Here is a 26,365-nt window from a genome sequence, read left to right on the forward strand (position 1 = left end):
TGCACTTTTCCTCACGCACACTTAGTGTAACAATTTCCACTCCTCTGAACGCATCCTGACACCGACACTTTCACTACACGTCATCACCTCATCTCTCAGCATCATACACATTAGTGTAATCGCTCTTCCATCCCTTTAACTCCTGACTGACTTCTGTTTACACCTCCTTTCTTCCTATCTCGGATGGCAATGATGAGTGTGTTATGATTTATACGGCACAGTGCAACTGATCATGTCCAACATTTCTGTTTGGTCTTCATCGCAGCCTGTCCCGAACTCCCTGGAGTGCTAAGCAAATTCCTGCGTAGAGGCCCTCCTACCTGACCCATGAGCCATGTAAACCATTTTCTATACAGTCACAAAGGAAAAGTTCACATGCTTTTCTGACATTTAGTGCTGTTTATTCATTGAGATTGGTGTGAGTCGCCTAGTTTCAAACAGCATACTGTCTGTGTGAAGAAAACAAAAAGTCTTGCTGTCGCTTTGTGGTAGGCCAAAAAAAGGCCAAAAAAGATCTGAGATACACAATGTCTTGCTTTAGAAATCATGACCCAGTCTGGTCGGCACAATGTTGGCTTTTTAGAGACAAAAGTTGCCACATGTCAACAAGAAGGAGGAGTGCTAAGTGATAAGCTAATGCTAACAAGCTTGGTTAGCATTAGCGGAGTGCTAAGTGATAAGCTAATGCTAACAAGCTTGGTTAGCAAGCTGCTTCCATAAACTGTAAGGATACAAGATACAGAGACAGTTAGGGCTGATTAACAGACTAGAAGTTCACAAATGAAGAGTGTTTTTAAACTGTATTGTTATGTTTTCTTCTTAAGGACTCAAATAAATAGCTACTTGTAACAGTGGTAGGGAAATCTATGTTTATGTATCTGAAAGAAAAAAATTTTGGCCGATATATGGGATTTTTAGATGACAACATATCAGTAGTCATAGGACATATTAGTTAGTTTCCTCTGTATTTGATTTGCAGTCAGTTGTCCTTACAATTGATTAGGACTTTTTTTTCCCGTCTTGTGTGTGGGTAAATTAGCTAAAACTTTCAGCCTGAGACATGAGGTAATGGACAAAGTTTTTTTTATGATGATGTCAGAGATGGCGTGAAAATGATTTAGCGCTGTGGATGAAAGCAGCTGAGATACAAATAATAGGAAATATTTAGTGATGAAGACAGACAAAGCCCCTCAACTTATCAGTCGCCGGAGACTTATTATTTCTTTGTTTGAAGCCAAAGTGTCTCTGTATAGAGACTAGTCAGCATTAAATGAATCTTTATTCCCGCTTATCTTTGCTTCCACACTTCTGTTCAAGCAATTAAGATTTTTAGTTTCCCAACACTCAGATAAAGTAACTGTCTAAGCATTCAGCATTCCTTTGAATACCTGTGGTGTGCTTTTCTAGCGTTTTATTGGAGACAATGGAGTAATCTGTGGCTCAGACTCCGTCTCCCCGGTTCTTGTCCACAATGTTTTTGTTTGAAGCTACTGCTTTGCTGTGTTGTGCTTCAGGTCTGTCTTTGTGTTGAGAAGTTATTTCCCAGAGAGCTGATTGATGAAGTGCGGATGGCAGCTGATTTAAGTCTTCTTTCTGCACGCCTGTAGAATTGCAGCAATAGCCCCATTTACTGTACTGTACTAACCCCCCCCATTTTTCTTGCCTGATTTGCTCCCAGCATGAGCTGGCTGCATCTCTGACCCCAGGGCTGCATCATGCATAGCCAACCTGTTTTTCTTGGAAATTTGAGTTGGCTGAGCTGATCGTGGAGGATGAAATGATAATTGTGGGGAACATCATCCACATGCATGTTTGTGCACCTCTACACATTTGATAGATGTTCTACAGCACTGACAACCTGGTTTACCGAGTATGATTGGGTATTAAAAGCCCTCTGCTGCTTGCTTCAGTCTGCGAGGTTCCCTGCTGCTTGACAGAGCCATCAGTGTCATCAGTGGCTGTCTTTAGTAAGCGGCAATATCAGAGGGACAGAGAAACAAATGAGAGAGAAAGTTGCCGACACAAAGGAACAATTAACTTTAATCCCCTCTCACGAAACTCATGAGAACAGATGAAAAGCACGAGGACTGAATCAATGGGAAAACAACAGAAAGTGAGGAAGATTTAAGCAGCTGAAATACCTTTGGACAGAACAGTTTATCCCAAGAGTAACTTGGCTGCCTTTCTGCTGGATCAGGCTTTGGTTCTGCACGAACTGTGGTTTAACAGGTGCTTTAGGAATCAGGACTGTGTTTCTCACCACTTCCTCATATTCACCTCACATGTGCAGAGTCAGGAAATTAATTTAACAAGTATAAGCTAGTTTTTCACCCCCCCAGGCTGTGTATGAATTTGTAATCGCGGTGTCTAATACTCTCTACTCAGACACATGGAGGCTTCTTGTGTCTCTGCAGGTCAATTACGCACAACTGTGTGTGTGTGTGTGGGTGTGTGTGTAGAGCAGACAGAGTTTGTCTCCTGAACCTTCAGCAGAAAAAAGCTAATCAATAGAATTCATTAAGATGTAATAGCTTGGTGATCATTCAGCAGTTTGTGTGTTCGTGTGGGTGCGTAGTGGGTCTAACTTTCTAAATGACCAACAAGCACCATCTGCAGTCGTTAGACTACCTTCTCAGTATTAAATTTGCAGACCGTGATTCGTTTCAGCTTTAGACTCAGATGCTGATGAGCATTAACAAAGATAGAAGAACGTCTCTGTTTCCCTCAATAGTAACCTGCAAGTGACCCATCTCTTATGCTGGCTGTGGTTCAAGCTAGGTCATTGACAAGCTAATCCAGTTATACTAGCTGTCTGTTACTACTAACTGCACAATCAACTTAGCTCCATTGTCAGTCTGAGGTCCAGTATTAACACCTGTTGATCTTTGCTGCCTGTTGTTTGACAAGCATGATGCAAATGTAAATGCAGTAACTGCACGAGGTCAGGGTGATATCTGCAGAAATGATCCGCACGAATGCACACACATTACACAATTTTACTATTAGCTTGTGAAGTTCTCGTCCTCTTTGCATATCAGTTCTAAAGTAACAGATGTCTGCATGACCTCAGAATACAAACATTTTCGGGCAAGCGACCACCGTAAGAATTCAACAATGTGGTGATTTCTGTTTGAAGCCTGAAGAGCAATGATGAATTGCAATAAAACTGAAGTAATACTTGTAGTTTTTGGGTCCAGGTGGCCAGAAAATGTCCAAATTGGACAAAAGGCATCAAGGTTTAATCTGTGCAGTAAAATGTGTGACTAATGTTGTCAACTACAGAACATCTGGTTGTATTTCAGTGTCCCCCCCCCCAAAAGTCCTATTGTTGGTTGTTTCCAAGATTGCCTTTATGAGACCTGAGAACATTGCTTATATTTTAGTAGTGTGCAACTACAAGTGTTATAAAAGGTTTATAAATCATAATTTTTACTATCATGCATGACATGCAGGACTTAACTTGATGTGAACATGGGAAAAAAATCAAAGGATTTGTATTAATTTCTGCATGTGGCTGCACAGGGATACTGGTGTACGTACAGTGTGTGTGAAAGAGAGACAGGAAGAGCATGAGTGAGCTTTTACAGTGGCTGTCATATACAGGAGTGTTAGTTGATGTCTGGCCTGGATTTCACCTTTGTTAACTGCTGTTTTGTATAATATTAAACAATGTTTATTGTCCCCAGTTCCGTGACATCACCCTGTGCACAGACGTGTTTCCTCTCTATTGTGATTTCTACATAAATTATGCAGACTTGGTATAAAATTGTGTATAAAATCACACAACAGCATTTGCACAAACCCTCTGATTTTCTCTCCCTCTCTATCTCTCTCTGCTGTCAACAACTATCAGAGTAACCCAATACCAGATGTAAGCTCAAAGCTCAGGGGGTGCTCCTGCTATCTTTTACTATTATCACCTCCCTGAGGTGGAGGTCAGTAACCGCCCGACCTCAGGAAGAACAAGGGAAACACGAAGCGACTTGGAGAAAGTACAGACATAGACGAGGGGTTCAGGGAAAGTGAACCCGCATGTGCACTCTTGAGCGATTTGTGTGGCTCTAATATAAAAGAAAGAAATGAAAAATAAAAGTGAGATTAACTGTACAGAATTACATCATCTGTGTTTTTGATTACACACTTATTTTGCCCAATATGACACAATTTGATTCCCTATAATCAAGTCTCCATTTTTCCCCCTTTTGTACAAAGATAACAGGTGTTTCTCTCCCCTGTTTTGACAGTGACACATTCAAGTCTCATTACGGCTGACCTGTTACACGAATGCACATGGTCTCTGGAGGTTAGAGAAAAAAGAGAGCCGCAGCTGGAAATCTGTCTCACCTTTGACCCTTGAGACGCTCGCTGATTTGATCACAGACAGACGCGCTTAGCGCACACTTGAGCACAGGCGCACAGTTTGGAATGACCCTCGTCCCTGAAACTAATATTGTCAAATGAGCATTGGCTCTATGAGCGACCATTCCTGGAGGGCAAACAGAGGTGGTTTAGTCTGTCCCCAATAAAACCCATCTCACTTGTAATGATAAACACACTCCGCCTTATTAGAGCGAACCTCCCACATAGCTGCGTGTTGGTTTACAGATTGAGAAATAAAATGACACTGAAACATAAATGTTTATGTGAAGAAAATCAGGCTTCGACTGGATTCGAAGACTGCTGCTCCACCGAAGGGAGGACTTGGGTTCAATCAGTTTTATTTTACACACCCGCAATTTAGTTTGAATTGGAAACATGTCAGTATAGAATCCTTTAACTCCAGTTTGGCTAGATTTAAGCAAGTCGTAGCGCACGGGCAGGAGATAGTGATAGATAAATAGCGTAGTAGTAAGCCTTTGTTTTAAAGCCTTCCATCTGGCAAAGCGGGACAATGAGGCGGCACTGTGGGCGTGTGACACTAGGAATCACTGGGACAGTGATGAATGATTTTTGGAGTTTACCTCTGTGGCTGTTTGAGGCCAGCCATTTTTATCTGCCTTGTTTTGACTCTTTTTGTGGTGGAGAGTGGGGAGTAGTGGAAAGACGTGCGTGGCGTTTCAGTGAGTCATGTTTGGGTTCTCTTTTCAAACAAAAGCTCACAACACAATTTTTTTTATAGGGTGGTCACAGTCAGTTGATACATCCAAAAATTCCCAAGTTGCTCTAAAATTTAAAAAAAAACAACTTTTTGAAATAAGTGTTTTGCAAGTTTGTGGCACTGTGGTCAAAAATTACAATGTTAACACGCCATGTTTTTTTTAATATCTCATCTCACAATCAGTCAGATGTATGCAAAGTTACATGCAGCGTTAAACAATCAAAAAACCCTTTTGTAATGATGTCTCTCACCAGACAAAGCTTTTCAGTGTGTAAAGAAAGCTTATGGGAAATTGTTTTATTCATCATGACACTATTGAATCAGGGCCCAGCCCGAATTAGGATGGATGAATGTTGACGGTAAGGCGCTCTTGTGATTAAAATCTAGTTGCCATAATCAAAACTGTGCTTTATTTTAGCTGCCATCTGGTCTTAATGAATTTACCTCCATTGTCCTTAGTGTTGCAGAAAGACTGTTGACACGTGACTGATGAGGCCACGATGAATCTGTCCAGTGGCCACAGGGATCACATCCAGGAAGCTGGACTAAATTGGCGGAGGGTTGCAGAGGCTTATAGACACTATTTTGGTTAAGTGGAGCGAAGCTGTGCAATCAACGAGGATAAACCTGAACCGTTGTGTCGCGTGTTTAGAGGTCATTGTGTGTATCTATTTGTGAATGAACTTGAACCGTATTATTGAGAGGGCAGGAGTTTTTCCTGCTGGCCCGAGATTAGAAAAGTTTGTCTAAACATCTGAGACTAATGAAAAGATGGTGGTAAAGACGTTTATTTTAAGTCTGTAAAACATCAGCTTTGTCAGGATAAGCTCACCAGGAGTACATAAACATGGAGATGGGTCTTCCAAGAGAGCATGGCTGACTTAGGACTACATTTTTTTTCAGATTTTTTGTCTTCACTTTGTTGATGACAGAGTCTTATTTAGAAATGCTTTTAGATCTCCGGAGAAGATTTAAATCCTTTTCTACTCCCTCAGCAGCTGTCTTCATGATAGATCGATCAAGTCACACCTATTGATCTTCTCGTTTCTGTGCTTTCTTTTTGCTGTCACAGATGGACTAATCAATAGCCTTAATCAGAACTGCTCACTGTGCACTGCGACTTTCCACAAAACGCAGGCACACAAAAATACTGTATATAGGAATACACATCTTCTAGTTTGCAAAAACCACACAATGAAATAATGACCAGCAGAACAGACAACTGATTTTACTGAGTCTCACAAAGCACCGAAATACTGTTTTCACTTGATAATACATTTTATTTTTTGCTGTGTATATACTTTAACATGATAGCAGATGTCCTAAAGGGGTAAAGAAAGTGGTAATATGACTAGTTCCAAATTTTATTACCGTGTCTCTGTCTATTTCTCCGTTTCCTTGCAGATGCGCTACGAACATAAAATACAAATTGGAAACAGTAATCAACAAGCAGATGCTAACCCTCAAATTCCAGGCACTGACTTCAGCACCCAAGAAAATAAAATCCTGTGGTGTGGCAATTCAGGAAAAAAAAAAGAAAGAAAGAAATTCCAAGATCTTTCTCTTTGTCATGTTTTTATTGGATAAACCGCTGAAATGCCCAAAATTTATATATATACACACACGTCTGCTCCCATTCTGAGACAAAGGCTGGAGCAGAAACACAGATGCATCCTCTTAAACACATACTGCTGTTTTTGATCGCTGGAGGATTTAAAATTACCCAGATTGGTGTCCCTGAGGCAACTGTGAGCCGCTCACTCTCAATCATTCATCCTTTCATTCATTCAAAAGCCCAACAGTTCAGACAGTCTCAGACAACAGTCCCGCATCTGAGCCGGTCCAGCGCCTATCCGTCTTTGTGCTCTACTTTTTAATTACTGTTTTCTTCTCATCTTTGAAGCAAACTTGCAACCGAAAGACAATAAGTGACAATCTTTGGTTGCTTTGTATCACAGACCTTACTGCTTAAATCAAAGACGGTGCCCTGAAAAACTTACTTTCATGCAGTAGTGTGATAACTTTGAGATAAAACAGAACAGTTACACTGTTGATCAGCAGCATAACAGCGCTCAGCCTCATTAAGTTCACAAATATCTGAATTTGATTGCGGAATAAGGATCATTTGCAAGGGTGCAATATTGATTTCCCTAATTATGCTTAAAAGCAGCTATAATATTGAAAACTCTTGATAATTACAGAACATACAGCTTCTATTGTACACAGGCTCAGGACCATTTAAATAGGAATGATTATGCTTATTTTAAACTTCATGTTTTTCTTCATGGGCTCCACTATAGTAGCGTTGCATGATTCACAGGTCACAATAATCCTTATTTTTCGTCTTTACTGCGGGTATTGGTGCATCCCCTCAGTTCACCATCTAAAAACAGAGAATCTTTTTAACAGCAGGTTGCTGCTTAAGCATATCTCCTCTACCTGACAACATCAGAAATCAAATGTTTAGAGCTATGTGAAGCCTAAACCTTTGGCGCACATGGGTTATTTGCATATATGGTAGCCTCTTTATTTAAAACACTGTCCACAGTTTTAAACATGACAAAAAAAGAAAAAGCATAATAAGCTCATTTGAATGACCACAAGTTAAAACAGATGTCACCAGAACTCATAGTTATGGTACCTTAATGCCAAAATGAATTTAATGACTAGTAACATCAATCAGTCAAACAACAATTAAGGATTATCTGTGGTATAAAAATGTGCTAAAAATGCAACCAAGATGGCGACAGTGGTTTCATAATGGATTTTAGAAACCAGTGAGTAAAGTCATGGTAGCTACATCCATCTCTTATATTTTCTATGGTACTAACTACTGAATTTTTGGTGTGAGGCTGTGACATCCCTGAAAGTTAAAGTTACTTTTTATCTCTGGGTGGCACACACAACATTCCTTCTTTGATCTTAATATCTGACCTCGGTCTCCTCATTAGCTTTCTTGTTAGCAGCTAGCCACAATAAAATGTCTGGTATTTCGCAGATATGCAGGTCTTTTGCTAGCAGCTGCCGCACCAGTCAGAGTCGGTGCACTGAGGCCTGAGATGGGATTTAAACGGCTATAAATATTTAACAATAAGTAAAAAATAGGTCTGATAAAGCCAGCTGTCAGTCAGAGCCCAGCGAATTCACTTTGAAAAAGGGAGGGGGAGAGGCAGGCACAGAGACACACGTACACAGCGCACGTAAAATTGCACAAGAGTAGCCAGATTGCAGGGCTTTGCACAAGATAGGATCGCTACCATCTAAATCTCCTGCGTTTCTTATCACTCCACAGAATCCAGTACAGTGATGTCATCCCACATTGTGCTCCTCTATCACTGTCCATCCCTGTAAACAGCTTTTTATCTCCTGCTGACCTCTCTTTTAACCTCCATTCACAACCCTTTTTTCAGAAAAGAGATGGCGAAGTTGTTCTTGACTCATGTTCTGATAGTTTGATTCTGATGGCTGACGTTGTCATATGGTACTAAAAATCGAAATCTAAAGTAATATTCTGAGTGTGTTTAGGGGGAAAAAACAACCTCATATAAAAATAGTCAACGGAGCAGTCAGAAATAACTGCCGATTGTTTTGATAATTTATGTATCAGAGTAAGTAGTCTTTGTTTCTAGCTTAAGTGAAAGAGAAGTTGAAGAAAATCTGAAGTAATCATGTCCACAAAGTGGTGTGATCATATGCTCGATCGTAACTCATTTCATTTATTGTGGTCTTGATCTCTTTTGGTCAGCAGAACCCTACGGCTGCGCTGCCTTGTCCACGATTTTAAGCAATGTATAATTGCACTTCAGTGAAGCCAAATGGCCACTCCTATCACCATTCTGTTGTTTCAAAGTGCTGAAGTGAGCCGCCCATTCAGAGGAACAGATTTCTGCTACGACCCATCTGCCACTAAGCTTTAAATATGAGCAGGGAGTGACAGCACGTTGGTAAACCAACACTGGTAAAGCATTCCTGGTGTCCTTTAACATGTGAAGCATCCCAAAGATAAACTTCCTAACAAACACCACATGTCCGCATGTTAAACTCCACAGGCTAAAGCTCTACCCACGCTACACTTTACTGCTAAGCTTTCAGCGTGGACCATCTTAGAAATGTGCCTCGCTGTGTGCGTGTATACAAGTATGTATGCACATTTGTGGGAGACAGAGGAAAAACAGAGTTTTTGGTGACCATCACCCCTTATTATGTTCATTAATAGTAATAGCATTCTTTCTTCCAAATATAGAAATCAATCTCTCGCTCTTGCTCGGTCTCTTTCACCTCCCTCCCCTTCCCTTTCTTTCAGAGGTTTGATGTTCCTAATCATTTCCAGCCGTGAACTCCACATGAAAGACAACAAGTACTTGGCGTAATAGGGTGCTGAAAGAACGAGTGAAAGAGAGGGAGAGCGAGAGAGAGGGCAGAAAAGAGTCGAGACTGTATAAAAGAAAAGGAAAGGTCAAGGGAGGAATAGATATTGAAGGAGAAGGGAGATGAGGCCTCAATCCTCCTCTTTCCCATTTCAAGGTCTCGTGTTATCGTTAGCCCAGCCTTTTGTTCTTCTGCCAGGATATTTCCCCTCCTTCATTTCCCTCTCCCACCTTCCCCTCCCTGCGCTCCTTCCCTTCCATATATCTTAATTGTACCCATAGTGCCTTAGCTCATTGGCAACAGCAAGTCAGAGATTGATTCTGAGACTCGAGAATGCCTAATATGAGGAATGCAGCTCACTAGAGAGCAAAGGAATGTACGAGTGGAAAAAGAGCAACACAAGTTAAATGAATGCTTTCTCTCCATCTGACACGGCGTAACCTTTAAATAACTTTTAAATCAAACAGCTTCGGCGTATGTGCAATTACCCAGCAGTGATGCATTCTGCTCACTAGCTAGCTCCAGATCCAGTATGCTCTTTTATGGTCACTGCTGTTCATGTAAAGAAAAATTCCATTTTATTAAGCACGGGTATAATTTTAGAGGGTTTTTTTTGTGGGGGCCATTATTTAAAGTGGCTATAATATGCTCGCGCTCATTAAAGCTAATTTTGTAATCTGGCAGTGCAGTGACATCCTTAAAACAAGTTTAATGAAGGAAAGGAGCAAGACCATGGAAAGTCATGGTTAACAGTCAACCGTTTGTTTTTTTCAAATAAATAAAATCTCACTTTTGCCAAACTAGAAAATGAAGATTAGAAAAAAAATCCTAAGAACAACAGTTTTTCTTTTATGTAACTGAGGAAAAAACTGTCAGAGAATAAGTAAACATGACTAAGAATAAGTGGCAGTTAAATGCCACGGAGATGGTGGCCAAAGCTAATAAGTTGTAGCTGTAGTAGTGATATCATCGTAGAGCATCGATATTAGGCTTCTTCTTGGCCCGTCTGACTCAACCACTGATGATGGCTTTATAAACATTCAGGCCTGGCACTAGTCAGAAGGGAAAAAAAGTAGATTAGATCAGGACAGCTCTCTGTGTTTTACAGGTTTTACCATCAAAGCTTATAGATGCTCTCTCTCCCTCTCTGTTTCTCTCATGAGAAGCTGTAAAAGAACCTGAGTTGCGGCAGAACCGCAGCTGTGTCCGAGAAGCTGTGCGCAAGCTCCCTTTGACATTAGCTGATGTTTTACAGAGACAAACTGCAGAGAACAGCAGGATCTATCTGGACCTGCGCCCACATCTGGAGAAGATGAAAAAAGATGGGTTGGAAAAGAGTGCAAAAAAAAAAAAAGAGTATGGCAAAAGGTATAAAGTCATGAGTATAATGAAAGAAAGGACATAAAATAAGGTGAAAAGAGGAAAAGCATAATCTAGTACAGAAGTAAGAGCATATAAAACCTGAAATGGGGTCAGCTGATGTAATACTTGTATCTATTGAGGTGTGAAAGTAAAGTATGGGCAGTTCTAAAGAAAAAGGCTTTGACCCACTGGTATCATTAAACATTACCTGTTAGCTTACACCACACCCCAGACAGGAGACCGCTCCGTCTCTGCATCACAAACTAATACTGACAGATAAATCTCTTTCACTCATGACCTGCGCTGAATGGCAGAGCGTGAGGCGTGTATCTGACATCTAAGTGGACCCTTGGTGAGACATCCAGTCTTTTTCAGAGAGAATTAGAGTGACAGTAGGCGCATAACAGAAAAGCTAAGTGGAAAGGTAGAGAGACGAGGGACACAAAAAAGGGAACAGTTGTGAAGAAGAGTGAGGCAAATGAATGATGAGGTCTGGCTGAGTGATCGCTCTTCTACTGTCCCAGCCAAGGATGAATGGCTCTCTGTGGACAAAAAAGCTCCCAGCCTCAGTCCTGGGTGAATCTGATACTCGGCACGCTCTTCGCGACTGTTTTTCACATCGCCCTCGGCAGGCTTTGACTTCAAACTTCAGCTGTGCCTTTTAACAGATATACAGTCAGTCAATGGACTGCACCATAGGCAAATCAAAACTGTGTTTTTATGTGTAACAGTGTTTGATGCATTTCAAATTCAGATGCTTAAGTGAAGCATTGTTTCTTTTGTTTCTTTTAAGTCATTTTGTGTTTCACTGCTAAGTGCTCTGTAAGACTTTTGGTACCAGAAAGGCCAGAAAGGAAGTTATAAATATGGAATTTCAGAGGAAAGCATTTAGGACTTCACATACAAGATCTAGAGGTTAGTCACAATAAAATCACATTTTAGCCATGTTGCCTGCTTTTTTCACTCAGTTGAATATTTCCATCCAAACGGCTTTATTGCACACGGAGCCCTGGTATGAGGTTCCTCGTACTAATGGCTGATTTATGTTATCTTAACCCGCTGCTATCAGTAAATTCCTGCCTTATTTTTTCAATCTTTTCTCTAAAAATTTCTGCCTTTTCATACGTCAGGTGTGATATCAGCGTTCCCAAAGAAAGTAACCACATTAGTGGTTTTGCAAGATTTAGCCCATTAACTGCAAATTGTGTATACTTAGCATTACTGCCAAAGTGAACCACAGTTCAGGCATTTACCACCTTCCAGGCAGCCATTAGTTTCTCTTTGCTCCACTAAAATGTAAAAGATCAACTTGCAAAACCACTATTATTGTCCTTTCATGTCATATCGAGCACCATATGTGCTTCTTAATTCTGTGTCTGGCTATAGAGCTTCACAAAAAAAGGAAATGAATCTTTTTGGACTTTTTGTTTACAAAACAGATTCTCTAATAACTTGACTTTAAATATGCACAAACCCACAGAGAGACTTAGATGTTAAAAGGTACAGACGGGTGTCTGTTTTTGTGTTACTATGTAGCTACATGTTTACCTCCAGGATGTACGATAAGGAGTAGTTAAGCAGAGACGAAGCAGGCTGTTCATGGAGCACAGAGCAGGCTCCCTCGTTGGAGCGATTCGTCCCTGGCAGCAACCCTTTTCTGGCCTACCAGACCCCTTGATTTATGAAGACATGTCGAGTGTGTGTGTTTACAAGATTACCTTATTGGCTTTAAACCTGTGCTACTTTTTTTGTAAGTCGAGATAAGAGCTGTAGGTTATGGCAACAAATTGGAGGGGGAATTTCTGATATCTTATGGCATCCATCCTGCCGGCCTGTGCAGTCTAAACTAAACATGGTGCCATACTGTCAGATGGATTGACAGAGGAAAAAATGACTGATGACAGAGATGACTCTGTAAGCTCATGTCTTTTCAGGATTGTTGATTTGATGCTACACATCTCATTTAAAGATATTGTCATGTGCTCCATTCTTAAAGTTTTAACTCTGCATTTTTTTTTTGTCACACACTGGCTTTTGAACAACACAGCCACTGTACTGTATACGGTTTGTAGCAGCATGAAAGCACAAATCATTTTGTCTTTTTTTTATAGCTCCCGTGGTTTATGTGAAAGTGAGCTTTCGAGCCATTTTCTACCACAGTCTTGTGTTTTTGTCTTGCATATTTTTCCAGCATGAAGAATCCATACCATACTGTTTAGGTTTTTACATTTTAGTGCGTGGAGAATCAATGTGCTGCTCTTCTTTTTCTTCCCAGACTCCCTGTGCAGGTTTTTTTCCAGTCCAAGTCCATTAAAAAAAAAAGAGAGAGTATTTCAATACTATAACCCATGTGTGTCATATAAGCCCAGCAAATTTAATTACACCTCCTGTGTTGTCCTACTTATGGTAGAACATCCTCTGCCCTGTCTTTATGGAGACATACCTTTTGGGGTAAATATAGACATGTCCAAGTGGGCGGTCATGGATGTTTAATTATAATTAGTGAAAAAATTGGGCTCATCATATATACAAGCACGTGGACAATGGCCCAAATATTGTGACCACAGGTGGCTAATCCATCACAGACAGCTGGGAAGATATGATGAACATTCAGACATGAACCTAGATCCTGAAGATAGCATAGTCTCAACATTGTACTCAATAGGAAGTCCCAGCGATGATCTAAATCCCCCTTAGGTGTAAACACAGCCCCAAAAAAAGAGGCACAGTATAACCCCTCAAATCCACGACTGTCTCGCCATGGTAATGCAGCAACTGTAAATGAGCTCTACTAATATTACCATGTCTTAATTTCCTATATGAGAAACAGTATGAGTCAAGGTGGTAGTGTTCATCTGTAGCTAATAGGTAAGTGTAATGATGAAGACATGTGTTGCTGAGTTGGAAGGAAGACGAGCCGGATGTCTGCTACGGTGGTCCTGTCCTCTGTGGGGTTCTGGGCCAGAATGCAAGATTCAGATGTGTGACAAAGTCATTAAATAACAAGCACAGACATAAGGAACGTGTCTTTTACTTGCATATTTTATGATTTGAAATGACTTTTGAGAAGCTAGCAGGGAGGGAAAATCCTGTGCCAACACAAAAACATACATATCTGAAGAAATGCAGAAATGTTTATATGATGAAGTTTGTAATTGATGGCTGTGGATGGTGGTGGCTCAGGTGGGAGAGCAGGCTGTTCACCAGTCAGAAGTTTGGTGGATTGATCCTCCTGTCCACGTGTTGCTGTATCCTTGAGCAAGATACTGAACTCTTGAGTTTTGTGTGTGTGTGAGTGTTAGATAAAAGTCCTTAGGTGAAGATAAAAGCACCGTATGAATGTATGGGACCTGGTGAAATGGACTTGCAGTAGAAAGTGCTTTGAGTGCTGCAATTGAGTTGAAAGGTACTATATAAATACCAATCCATTTACCATGTATATTGACTGGTCATTGTAGCCATGTTTGATAACCTGTGTGTTTTCTGTTTGTAGTCTGGGTTCTGGATCTGTGTGGAGACAAAAGAATGACAGCAGCCACCATAATTAAGTTTTGAAATTATCAGCTATAATCTGACACTGGTTTAGCTTTTTCTTATAGCTTTTTGTCCTCATCAGTAGGCAGTGACTAGAACAGGAAGTGTTAGCCCAAAAATCTGCTGGCTGCACTGAGTGTGGTAAGACCAGGTGTTAGCCAGGGCTGTAACTTCTAAAATGTTTTCTTATAAAATTACTGCTTAATTCTTAAACAAAAAATATCCAATATTCTCCAGGTCTGAAAATAAAAGCTGTTTTTTTTCTATATAATACTGTGTCTTAGACAAGCTTCCTTTGTCAGAAAAAAATAAAAACCTAAATCCAAGATTTCAGATGTTGTAAGTTACTGTTGTTGATTTACCGTAAGAGAAGCGACTGTACTACTGAGAGGGAGCGATGTCGTGAGGCCTCCTGGATCTTGGCTCACCTTCAAGGCTTGGACATCTGAGCAACAATGTTACTTTTAACAAGGACCATAAATGCCACCAAACAAAGTTATGGAGTCGTGCAGAACTTCAGTCAGAAGCAGCACCCCAGAGAACACAGGCCGTTTCCTTTTTTGTGTTTTGCAAGGAAATCTTTGTGGTATTATAAATGTTTTAATAGAATTTGTCAGCACATACGGGTTAATGTATATTTATGTGGTGGGTGCTTTTCAGTTTGTGTGGTAAAACAAAAAGGATGTTAGGTAAATATGAGCAAATGGGTCTGAGGTTGGGCCATGCAGACCTGTTTAGAGGAAAGAAATAGAGAAATTTTCTGAGGTGTATTTAAGTGGTTCTCAAGTCGGGGTGTGTATCAGTCTGAATCATAGTTCAGTGTGATATGAAAGCCATCGTGTGCCACTTGACTTTTTCACATCCATTAGTGTCTTGTTTGAAGCCATAAGCTGGACTCCATAAACATCCACATACTCTACTCTTCTCTTCTCTTCTCTTCTCTTCTCTTCTCTTCTCTTCTCTTCTCTTCTCTTCTCTTCTCTTCTCTTCTCTTCTCTTCTCTTCTCTTCTCTTCTCTTCTCTTCCCTTCCCTTCCCTTCCCTTCCCTTCCCTTCTATATGCATGGTTTCTTTTGCCAGCTTTTCAAACACACCATTGGGGAGATCTACTTTTTTACATACCACAATCTGCGGTATATAAAAAAGAATTGCTCTCACAGATGCTTGTTTTTATAGTAGTCTGGAAATCATAACAAGTAGTGCTATGGTGTGTGATATTTGGACAAGCGCAGATGTATGGGCCTATGAGGTGATTGTGTTATGGGACATTATTGTGATAACAGAAAGGCCCTTAGCTCGTATATAATAGTCATGACACATGTAGGATTTATTTCATGCAGATTGTGGGACCTGCTGGATGTGATGGTTTTTGAAATCCTTATGTGTCTCTTAGGCTAGTTGGCACTGGCGAAGCATCTGTCTTACATTGGTCTCTTTTCCCCTCAGGTATCGGCCACAGATGAGGACCGTGGTTCTTTTGGTACTATAAGCTACAACCTGGGTTCAAGCTCTGGAAACACATTGCCAACCCAGTTTACCATCAACAAGGAGACTGGCCAACTTTGCACCAGCACAGCTCTGGACCGGGATGAGGGACTGGACAAGTTTGACCTGACTGTCACAGCAACAGATGGAGTAAGTAACTACAGAAAATCGTTGTAAGCTCTGCAAGGTTGAGATCTTACCAGAATATTCCTCGAAACATCAAGTGACATTTGAGGAATATGCTTCATTACTTTCTTGCAAAGAGACAGGATTGAAAGCTCTCTGTGTAATGTGGGAAAACTAGTAGCACCATCCTGCAAAACTGCAATATGTATTTCTTATATTAGGGTAGATCCCAGTTTTTCTCGATTGCTTTGATGCAATGTTCACATCAGTTTATAGGATGGCAGTGAGACTTAGGGATAGGTTAAAACAGAGGTAGATAATCCTTTAAAGGGAGCAGATGGAAGAAGAAGAAGCAGTAGGTGTTTTAAGAACTGCGTTAAGACTGGTGAGAATTACATTCCTGATGTGAGAACTGCATGTTAAATGTGAGAAAAAGTGTAACGACATATGTGTTAATTAGTGAGCCTTAGAGATTCTGCTGGAAATTCCTGTTTTCAGAGAAAATAAAATGCGCTTTTATGTGTTCCTCGTGCTAAGCTAAGCTAACCAGCCACAGTTACATATGGAGCATTTCAGCTACCTCTTTGAGTCAAAGCAAAAGCACATTAAATGCTGAAGTAATCCCTCATGCTTTGCATGTTTTTGCAATCAAAACCTAATTATTTGTAACTGAAATAGACTTCTGAAGGAGACGGAAAAAGTCAAAGGCTCGAACTTCAACGAAAGTCACGGCATTAGTTCTGTAGCTAGATGAGGGATATTTCAGCTGATTGAAGATGCTTCATGACAAAACACGTTGCCTGTTGCATATGTAATATTTCTTCTGATCAAAGTGACAGGGTTAAAGCAAATTAAAGAAGTCTAAAGCTGCACTCGAGTAAATCTGATCAAAGTGACAGGACGCGTTTAATGAGGACACTATCCAGTTCCTCGGCAGCTGGGCAAAACAATCAGAGGGAACTCCAAGAGGGATAAGGTTAAACTATCAGTTATTCCCAAAGGATTGACTTAAATAGGAATTGAAACTCCTATTTCGATAGTACATGTAATAAACCATTGAATCTCTTGATCATTGTTGGCTTACATAAGGTAATAGAAACGCAAGAATTGTTGTAAATTTGTTATTGTTAGTCATCGTGGTCCTGTAGTGTTACCTGCTCATTTCCAAATACTCAGCTCGCGTCTGCCCCTTGTCTCAGCTGTTTCTGTTTTTAATGGTCTCATAAAGAGAGATAGTGTAATGAGTGCAAACTCATTGACTAATGCATTCAATGGCATGGAGATGAAACTGTTCTAATAGTTTAATACCTTTAAAAGCCCTGCATTGTTACTTTTCACTAGGGGGTAATACACAGAGTGAATGCTGTTTTCCTTGTTACATTGTGCTAGAAGGGAGGGAGACGTTGGTTTAACTTAACTAGCACTTCTTATGGTTTAGCATCCAGTTATGGGTCAATAGTCAAGTCAGCAGAGCTCTGATATATCATTCGAGTTGTGGTTTCTGCTAAAGACAGCACATAAAACATGGATGTAGCTTCTGTGATGTCACCAACTGATGTGTGGATAATCCTGATAACCTACAGTAAATAACTTTCAGAAACTTTTAGAGCTGTTGGGCTGTTGATAGCAGCAAAGCAGGTTAAAAAAGCAGATTACACAGCACAATACAGTATTCCTCCTGCTGATCCAGTCTAGCACTGTCCTTTTCTTCTTTGTGCCTCCTCATGTAAGGTGGCTTAGCTTGCTGATACTTTAGGGTTTTCTGTAGTCAAATAAAGTAGACCAAACCATTTTTTAACATTTCCTTTACAGGGTGGTCTAAGTTCAGTAGCCCGTGTGAGGGTCACGGTGGTGGACATCAATGATAACCGGCCCATCTTCTATCCAGTCCTGTACACGGTCAGTCTCAGTACCCATAGTGCTCCAGGAACGTCTGTCGTCAAGGTAACAGCCAATGACCCTGATGTCGGAGAAAACGGAAGAGTAACCTACCGCACTGTACCTGGAGGAGGATCTAGTTTCTTTACCCTTAATAAGGACACAGGTGTGTAGTGTTTTATTATTATTGCATGTGCAGCACAATCATGTATGTTACGACCGTAACCAAGACATGTGAAAATGACTCACATAAAAATGAACTTGTTGTCTGTATGTATCTATTTTTTGCAGGTGTGATCTCTCTCTCCCGCTCACTCCATGGCAAAGCCAACACGGTAATCTCCATGGTCATATCGGCTGAGGATGGGGGCGGTCTTACAGCACCGGTAAATGCCAGAGTGAACGTGAGCGTCGTCGGGGGCTCAGTGGCGTCTCCGGTGTTTGAACAGGCACAGTACTTCTTTACCGTGTCGGAGGATGTTCTCAGGGGGACGGCAGTGGGAGTGGTTCGTGCTTCTGCTAAGACAGGTGAGGCCCTTGTACGCTCACATGCTTTATTGGATTCCTGGGTCTGCTTTGGTTATTTCAGGCTTGCTTTTAACACTTGCATACTTCCCTAGTGAGAAGCAGTTCTGTGCGGCTTGCCCATTTTCATCTTCCTGACAAGTACCAGGACAAAAATGCACTAATGGGCTGCAGCATGATGCCTTATCTCTCGAGTAGTTGTAGAAATAACCAAGCAACAATTGTATACACTCCATTAAGAAATCACATCCGTCTCACGGTGCACAATTTACTGGCGATTATTTTCTACTCGCACTCCTATTTTCTCTCACGGTTAATGATGGATTTTAATTGGGATGTAATTTTGAGTCAGAATAATCAGTGGTGTAGTTGACAGATGGCTGTGGTGGTATACAAGGCTCTCAGTGAATCTGATTCTTGGTCTTCATATTATTATTTCTTAGTAAACACTTAATATTTCAACCTCAGTTGTTTTCTGTTTTATTGTATTTTCATTTGAAAATCCCATGTGGCATAATTTCTCACTATTTCCTTACATCTTCTGTCTTCCATCAGGTGGCTCTAAGGATATTTTCTACTCTATTTCATCTGGAGACCCTCATGGCTACTTTACAGTGGACAGCGCCTCTGGTACCATTCGCACAGCCCTTCCTCTGGACCACGAGACCTGCTCCAGTCTTGACCTGGAGATCCAGGCACGATTTGGCTCTCCTCCGGCATATGGAATCAGCCGGGTACACATAACCATTGCAGACATCAACGACAATGCCCCTACCTTCCTGCCATCCTCATCAGAGTCCCTTCTTTTACCCGAGATCACCAAAATGGGGACGATTATCTACCGTATTCAGGCCACCGACAAAGACTCCGGCCATAACGGTCAGCTCAGCTTCGATCTAGTCTCTGCTGGGGCTGCAGGCAGCAGTGGCCAGAGGACATTTGGCGTCGACAGGGGCAGTGGGGAGGTACGTCTAATTGGGAGTTTATCATATGAAAGTGTCCCTCGCTATGACCTTCAGGTGGTTGCCAAGGATGGTGGAGCCCCTCAACTTAGCTCCACCTTCACCCTTGTGGTCCACATCCAAGCACAAGACGCACAAGGCCCAAACTTTGATACCCTTACGTACCGCGTGGAGCTACGTGAAAACACCCCTCTAAACACGCGTTTCCTTCAGGTCCGTGCACTTAACAGAGAAGCTTCTGGAAATGGTGGAAGCTCCTCCTCATCATCATCTTCCTCCTCTATTTCCTACCGCCTCAGACCTGATGGTGATGCCGCAGGTTTTGGCATCATGGCAGATAGCGGTTGGCTGTTTGTTCGGAGCTCTTTAGACCGAGAAGTCAAAGACATGTTCCTGTTGACTGTTCTTGCCACCTCGGGCCCAGGAGGTGCAGGAAGAACCGGCAGCGCGACCGTCCGGGTAACAGTGACGGATGAAAACGACAACTCCCCTCGACTGAGCCAGGAGAGGGTGTTTCTGGCTGTCAGAGAAAACCTGCACGCGGGAACGGGCTTCGGCAGGGTTTCTGCAACGGACAGAGACGCAGGACTAAATGCTCGACTCACCTACAGGCTGCTGCACACAGACAGGCATTTTCAGATAAACTCGCAAACAGGTAACAATAAACACCGTAACCATAACACAAATAGGGATAATAGTACACTTTTTTTTAACTGTGCTGCACAGCATGAAATGTAGTTACTTCATAAGCAGTGATAATACCGGCATAATTTCCCCTGAGGAGTTGATGATTTGCTCTTTCTCAATTAAATTAAATTAACACGGTAATTACTCAACGGCTTCCCTCGTGTCCTTTTTTTTGCTTTAGGTGAGATTAGCACCCGCCTTGCACTGGACAGAGAGCAGCAGTCCAGCTATCAGGTTATTGTGGTTGTACAGGACGGGGGTACGCCCCCTCGCAGTGCAACAGGGACTGCACATATCACTGTGCTGGATGAAAATGACCACGCCCCCAGTTTCATTCATGCCAGACCTGACAGGGAGCTGGTGCTTCAGGTGAGAAGGGAGGGGGAGATTAGTTATATCAGCAAGCAGCTTTGGGGGATAAATTTTATCTATCAATGAATCTAATTTTCTTTTATGCATGCTGGGGTTTTATTAGTGGGGTGTGACATAAACCCACAGAGAGGTGGTATCGTAGCAACTTGCCCTAAAAGTGAGGATTTAATGGATCTGCAGTTGCGTTCATTCCCGGTGAGTAACAATACTTCTTTGCAGGTGACTGAGGGGCTTCCATCAGGAACAGTCATAGGGACGCTGGCAGCTAAAGATCCAGACGAGGGAGAGAATGGCACCATCTATTACTCATTATCAGGTGAGCCTCATAATTCATCTTATAGCCACAAATTTACAGATTTTTCCACATGCCACGGCATCCACATAACATACATCGTTAATGTTTGTTTCATTTACTTCAGGCTCCAGAGCAGAGCGTTTCTCCATCAATCCAACCACCGGTGAGCTTAGAAGCGCTTCCCCTCTGAGATTGACAGAGCGAGCCGAGTACGCCTTCACTGTGACTGCTGCCGACCACGGCGCACCGACACTCAGCTCCACCTGCCAGCTACAAATACAAGTAAACACAATCTGCACATTTTCATATCCTCATCCAGCTGCCAAACATCTTCATATGCACTGAATTTCCAAAATATTCTGTGACGTCTCCTGATTGGACACAAAGTCTGGTGAGCGAACCTAAACATCTGTGCTTCACCTCAGTCCTTCTGCGTTTCTTTTTGTAACACAAGCTGTAATTTCCTCAATCTGAGGACAACAGTGAGCAGTTTGACTGTCAAAGGAATTTGGAAAAGAGGTAAATATGAGAAAGAGAGAAACTGAACCTGTGCCTTTATAAACAAAGAGCTCTATCCAATCTAGTGGGTGTTTCCTGATCCAAAGGTTAGAGGGGTAACTAGAACCCATGGTGCGAAAGACTGAGCTAATACTGTGAACTTTCTGGAGGAGGGTCAGTCCTCCATATCAACATACAATATCAGGAATTCAACTGCAGGGAAAAAAAAAAGCTTAGGAGCTCAGTGTTTTTGTGCGATGTGGTTTCAGAAAGGAAAAGGATGCTAATTACGATGGGAGTGCTTGCCTTAGATTTCGCCTGTGCACTGCTTGTGCGGCTCTGAGATTAGACAGAGGGGAAACAGGCACCTTGGAATCAAATGCTCCCAGATGAGATCTGATGAAAGCCAGCTGCATCAAATCACACAGAGAGAAAGGGAATACACCGCAGTACAGTAGCAAGCAGTGATACATGCACGCACAGAGACACGCTCGCTGTAATGACACGTTCAAACACTTGCATGAGGTAACGTTTCCAGTTAATGATTTTGAGATAACATTTCCCTTAGCTGCGCGTAAAATCAGACACACGGATACCGTTGTACACCACATGTACTACAGTACACATGATAGTTAGCCTGTACAGAGAAAAGGCAAATGAGGCGAAAAAGTATAAGTAGTGCAGTGCAGCACATTTGTTAGTGCTGCCAGCTCATTAAATTATGTGATCTGAGGAAGTGCATTTAAGCAAATTACTTAAAAAACAAACTTTCACCAGCTGTAGTCATCCATTTGGAGCTTGAGCCCAGAATTTCAGTGCAATCAGTTATTGTTTGTGTCGGCACTACAATCAAGCACGGAGGAAAAGCTGCAACATACTTCTGCTTCTACTGCTGTTTTGTTTTTTTTTTTTTAATAAAAAGTGATCAAAAGTAGTGATGTAGTCCTATAGGCACTTGAGTTATAGCAACTGGAGGCTTCAAGGATAGAGGATAGAGGCTTTTTCAGTTCTAAAAACTGATGGAAAGTCCCCAAGAATTTAACTCTTACGAGTAAGAGTTAAAAGGTTGTTATTAAAGGTCTCATGGGTCAAGTTGTGAGTGAGTGGGGGTGAGGTAGTAACAAATGGGCCTTGATAACGTGTGGATAGTAGCGCATTTCACCTGCAAATACGTGCAAAAAGTGGTCAGACTTAACCACATCATGTCCCTCCTCTTTTAGTTTTAGTTTGAATCCAATTAATGGAGGAAAAAAACCTCCACTAATCGCTATAGGTATTGAGGACAAAGGAGTGTGTGTGTCCGTGTGTGTATTTCATGATGATGAAACCAGAAAATCTGCTTATATTTCCTCAGAGCTCTTTGATCCGTCCCAGAGCAGTGTTGAACCCTGAGGTGGTTCAAAGTGTCAAAGGCCCTCTGGCTCATATTTGTTTCCCATTGGAGCAGCCTGTAGCATATGTGGAGGTTGCTTATTGCTCTGAATTATTTGAACTGGAACACTTACAGTTTTCCCTACTATCACACCCTTCATTATTTTGTCACAGGTCACAAAGCCTGACTCTCAAGTTGAAGCCACAATGCGGCAGTGTCAAGATATTTACTGGAAGGATTACACGTAATGCCTTCATGCACAGTGAGAGTGCCTGTGAAGGTTATTATAGCATTAACAACAAAACAGAAACAGACGACAGCCCAAGGCTATGTTTAGGGATGGGTTGGGGTGAGAGCCATATAGATGCATTGTCTGCAGAATATCAGAGGAAATCAGATCCTTTAACACACGTATACAGCTTCTTGCCGCTTTCCTCCTTTTTGTTACCGAGAAGTGTTGTTTCAGTCTGTTTTGGGACAGATCCAAGGATGAATTACACTGCAATTTAAATCACAATTATTATTGGAAAGACTTTACCACAAATACTCAGGAAATTGGTTTGTTTGACACTAGTTTCCTTTTCTTTAGGTTCTCAGCTCTTCCAGGTCCAGCCCCAAGCCCAACGTTCTCTCTATGTCCCTGAACACAGTCGAAGGGGCAGCTCCAGGTTCTGTCATTGGTTCAGTCCGTCCACCTGATCAGCATGAATCTGCTCTATTGGAAGGCCAGGTGACCTACCTGGTCGTGGGAGGGACAGATCGCGATGGGACCTTTATGGTGGACCACTTAAAGGGCGATGTGTACGTGGTCCGGGAGCTGGACTATGAGAAGGGCTCAAGATACACCCTGCACATCGAGGTGTCGGACTTCTCTCAGGCATTTCCCAGCAGCCACCTGGTGAAACTAGATATCAACGTGCAGGACAGCAATGACCATGCGCCCCAGTTCACTGAAGACCCCGTTACCATTGTGATCCACGAGAACATCGAACCAGGGGCTTCCATATACACCTTCCAAGCTGTGGATCAGGTAGGAAAGAGTGTATGGGATCAATATGCTTTCAATAAAGCACAGTTAATTTGAGTTATGTTGTTATTCATGTTCTTTTCAGCTTTGTATTCACTGTTTTTTGTCATTGTTTAATCCTAAAATATCAGTTATTCTGTTATCTGTTAACAGAACTGACATCTTCAAATTGATCGTTTTATCCTAATAAAGTATTTTATTAATTTAATGATCAATTCATTATCATTGTTGTTGTTGTTAAATTTTCTGCAGAAGAAAAGTAGAAGGAGAATATTCTATCCACTTCCTGTCTAATTTATCTATTCTTTCTTTTTGTTTTATAGGATGGCAGTGGACCCAACAGTGAGCTGCGCTATTCCATCGAGCACTTCTGGCCTGAAACTCCTGACTTCCTCATCCTTGACCCGTCAAGCGGAGTCCTCACCCTGGGGCAGAAGTTAGACCGTGAGTCCACACCCTCCCTTTACCTCGTGGTGCGAGCCACAGACCAGGCAGTGGATATCTCTCAGAGACGCTGGAGTTCGGTCACCGCCCGAGTGTTCGTGACAGACGAAAACGACAACGCGCCGGTCTTCAGCTCTCCATCTGCAGTCAGCGTCATGGAGGATCAGCCTGTAGGGTGAGTGTCACGTCAGTGTCGGTAATAAAATATCTTTGGAATCCTCAAGTGCATTTCCGTGATGATGTTTGGTTTGTGTCTTCGTTGACAGGTTTGTGATTTTGTACGTCATGGCTCGAGATTCAGACGAAGGAGAAAATGGCAGAGTATCATACAGAATTCAGGCAGGCAACAGTGCTGGTCGCTTCAGCCTGAACCCTGACACCGGTGAGCTTTGAGGGTGGGGCGTACCATTTGAAAATACTGTAATGTGAAATCGATATCTCAAGACGTAGGGAACTTTCCATGACTATCCAATTTACACTCCATCAAAAAACGAGTAAAATTCACCACATAGTTCCTTGTGCTTTAAGTGATCTAACACAGCAGGACAAGCCTGTGGCCTTTTTCTTTGGGATTTAATGATTGATGGAAGCCGCCTGGATGAACAAAACTTTCCAGAAGATCAAAATTAGACACTGAAGTGCTGCTGTGTAATATTTCTTTGGAATCATACTTGGTGTCCTTTTCTTGATGGATTTGTTCATGGGAACCAATCTTTATTTGGGCTCGAGATGTGGATAGCTCTTGATATTTTTTTTCTTCATATGTGATCTCTTCATTGTTGGAGCGTGGTGGTGTGGGCGTGCTCAGCGCTTTCTGGGATGAGATTAACAACTACGACACAGACACTTAATGTAGCTTCCAGATGGAAGAAAGTCTTTACGCCATTACTGTCAAGTGTCTGGCTCCTTAACAGGGAGTGATTTCACCTCTGGTTTGCTTCTCAGGCGTGTTGGTGTTAGGCTTTTGGTTATTAATAGCTGTAGTGACACATTAGCATGTATTGTGAAGACATGCACCAAACCCCTGGGCTAATGTGAAGGGTATCACTAGATTTATTATTGCTTATAAGTGATATATCTGCTCTGCAAGCTGTTCTAATTTTCAATTACTTTATTTTATGAACTACAATTTACATTTTATTGATTGCCTATAAAGTTCTATATCTGACTATTTAGAGCATCATTTAAGTAATATGCTTGGATAAATGGATACTTGGGTGATTTATGCGCTGTGGATTAAATATTCTTACTTACTTTGCAAAAGTTTTGAGCCACCCCTGATTTGTTTATATTTAGCTTCCAAGAAGCAACACTTTCTTCTAACTTTTTAAAGTGGCGTTGAGGAATAGTTCTCCAGGGTTTGTGAGGGTCTTTCAAAGTTCATCTTTGGACACTGGCTGCTTTTTCCCCCCTCGTTTTCAGTCCAAGTCTTGTGCCTGAGCATTTTCGAAGGAATGTTTTTGTTAAAACACTTAACTCTGACCTATGAATCATTCAAACACACAAAAGATTGAATGATTGAAGTAGTTTTTTGTCTAAGCATAAGAGACAACTTAAGGCGCTTTGTTACCAGCAGCCTGTCACATAACACATATTTTTCCCCATTTCTTTAGTCGAATCTACAAAAAATGCCAAAGATAACACACTTTAACAGACATAAAATCAGATTTTTGCAACAACAATGTGACTCCCGAAGAGCTATTAGCTGAAAACTTGGCATATCTTCCCATGCTGTGCAGTGAAAAAGATGTGGCAGGCCTGTAAAATTATTTATAGAATATGAACAATACATGAAAGTCATGTCTTAAAGCAATATGAAAAAATCCAACAAAAAGTTGACACAGGACCTGCATCTGACCCTTCAGTTGATCAAACTAGTGTTTTCTAAAGCCTAATAATAAGCCTAATATTCAAGACTAATTGAAGAAATTATAAGAAGGCTTGCCCAAGTGAATTCAGGCTATGTTGAAGAATAAAGGTGGTCAGACCAAATATTAACTTTCAAGTTTGTTAGAGTTATAAAAACTGTTCAAAACACTGTTTTGCCTTATATACTGTTTTTGCCCTACTTATATAATATGTTTCTGTGTGTGGCGACACGTTTCAATAAATTGCTGCACCTGTTTCACATTTTCCTAACAAAATATAAAGAAATGAGGGCTTTTTTACAGCACTGCATTTTCTTTAATGTACATTTTCTTATATTTAATATGGCATTTGATGATAAAGGGTAACACCGCCTTTATCATATGGTCGATACTGTATCAGTAAAGCAAAATAGGCTCGAGTGTGTAATGCAATAGTTCGCTAGATGGTTTGCATCTGTTTTCTTT

At 41.4% G+C, this 26,365-nt stretch overlaps 1 protein-coding gene across 1 annotated transcript in view; it reads left to right on the forward strand.

Annotated features, from left to right (window-relative positions):
* Positions 1–26,365, forward strand: part of dchs1b (dachsous cadherin-related 1b) — an 85,243-nt gene that overhangs the window by 47,498 nt on the left and 11,380 nt on the right. The window contains exons 5-14 of the mRNA XM_085420716.1: positions 15,808–15,996; positions 17,785–18,016; positions 18,142–18,378; positions 18,931–19,992; positions 20,206–20,393; positions 20,616–20,712; positions 20,816–20,973; positions 23,151–23,591; positions 23,912–24,207; positions 24,299–24,414. Of these exons, the coding sequence (XP_085276842.1) occupies positions 15,808–15,996; positions 17,785–18,016; positions 18,142–18,378; positions 18,931–19,992; positions 20,206–20,393; positions 20,616–20,712; positions 20,816–20,973; positions 23,151–23,591; positions 23,912–24,207; positions 24,299–24,414 (3,016 nt within the window). The remainder of the gene's footprint in view (positions 1–15,807; positions 15,997–17,784; positions 18,017–18,141; positions 18,379–18,930; positions 19,993–20,205; positions 20,394–20,615; positions 20,713–20,815; positions 20,974–23,150; positions 23,592–23,911; positions 24,208–24,298; positions 24,415–26,365) is intronic.

The sequence above is a fragment of the Rhamphochromis longiceps genome, linkage group LG10, assembly GCF_057381845.1.
Source record: "Rhamphochromis longiceps isolate RC_006_pf linkage group LG10, R_longiceps_female_GT1.1, whole genome shotgun sequence".
NCBI lineage: Eukaryota > Metazoa > Chordata > Actinopteri > Cichliformes > Cichlidae > Rhamphochromis > Rhamphochromis longiceps.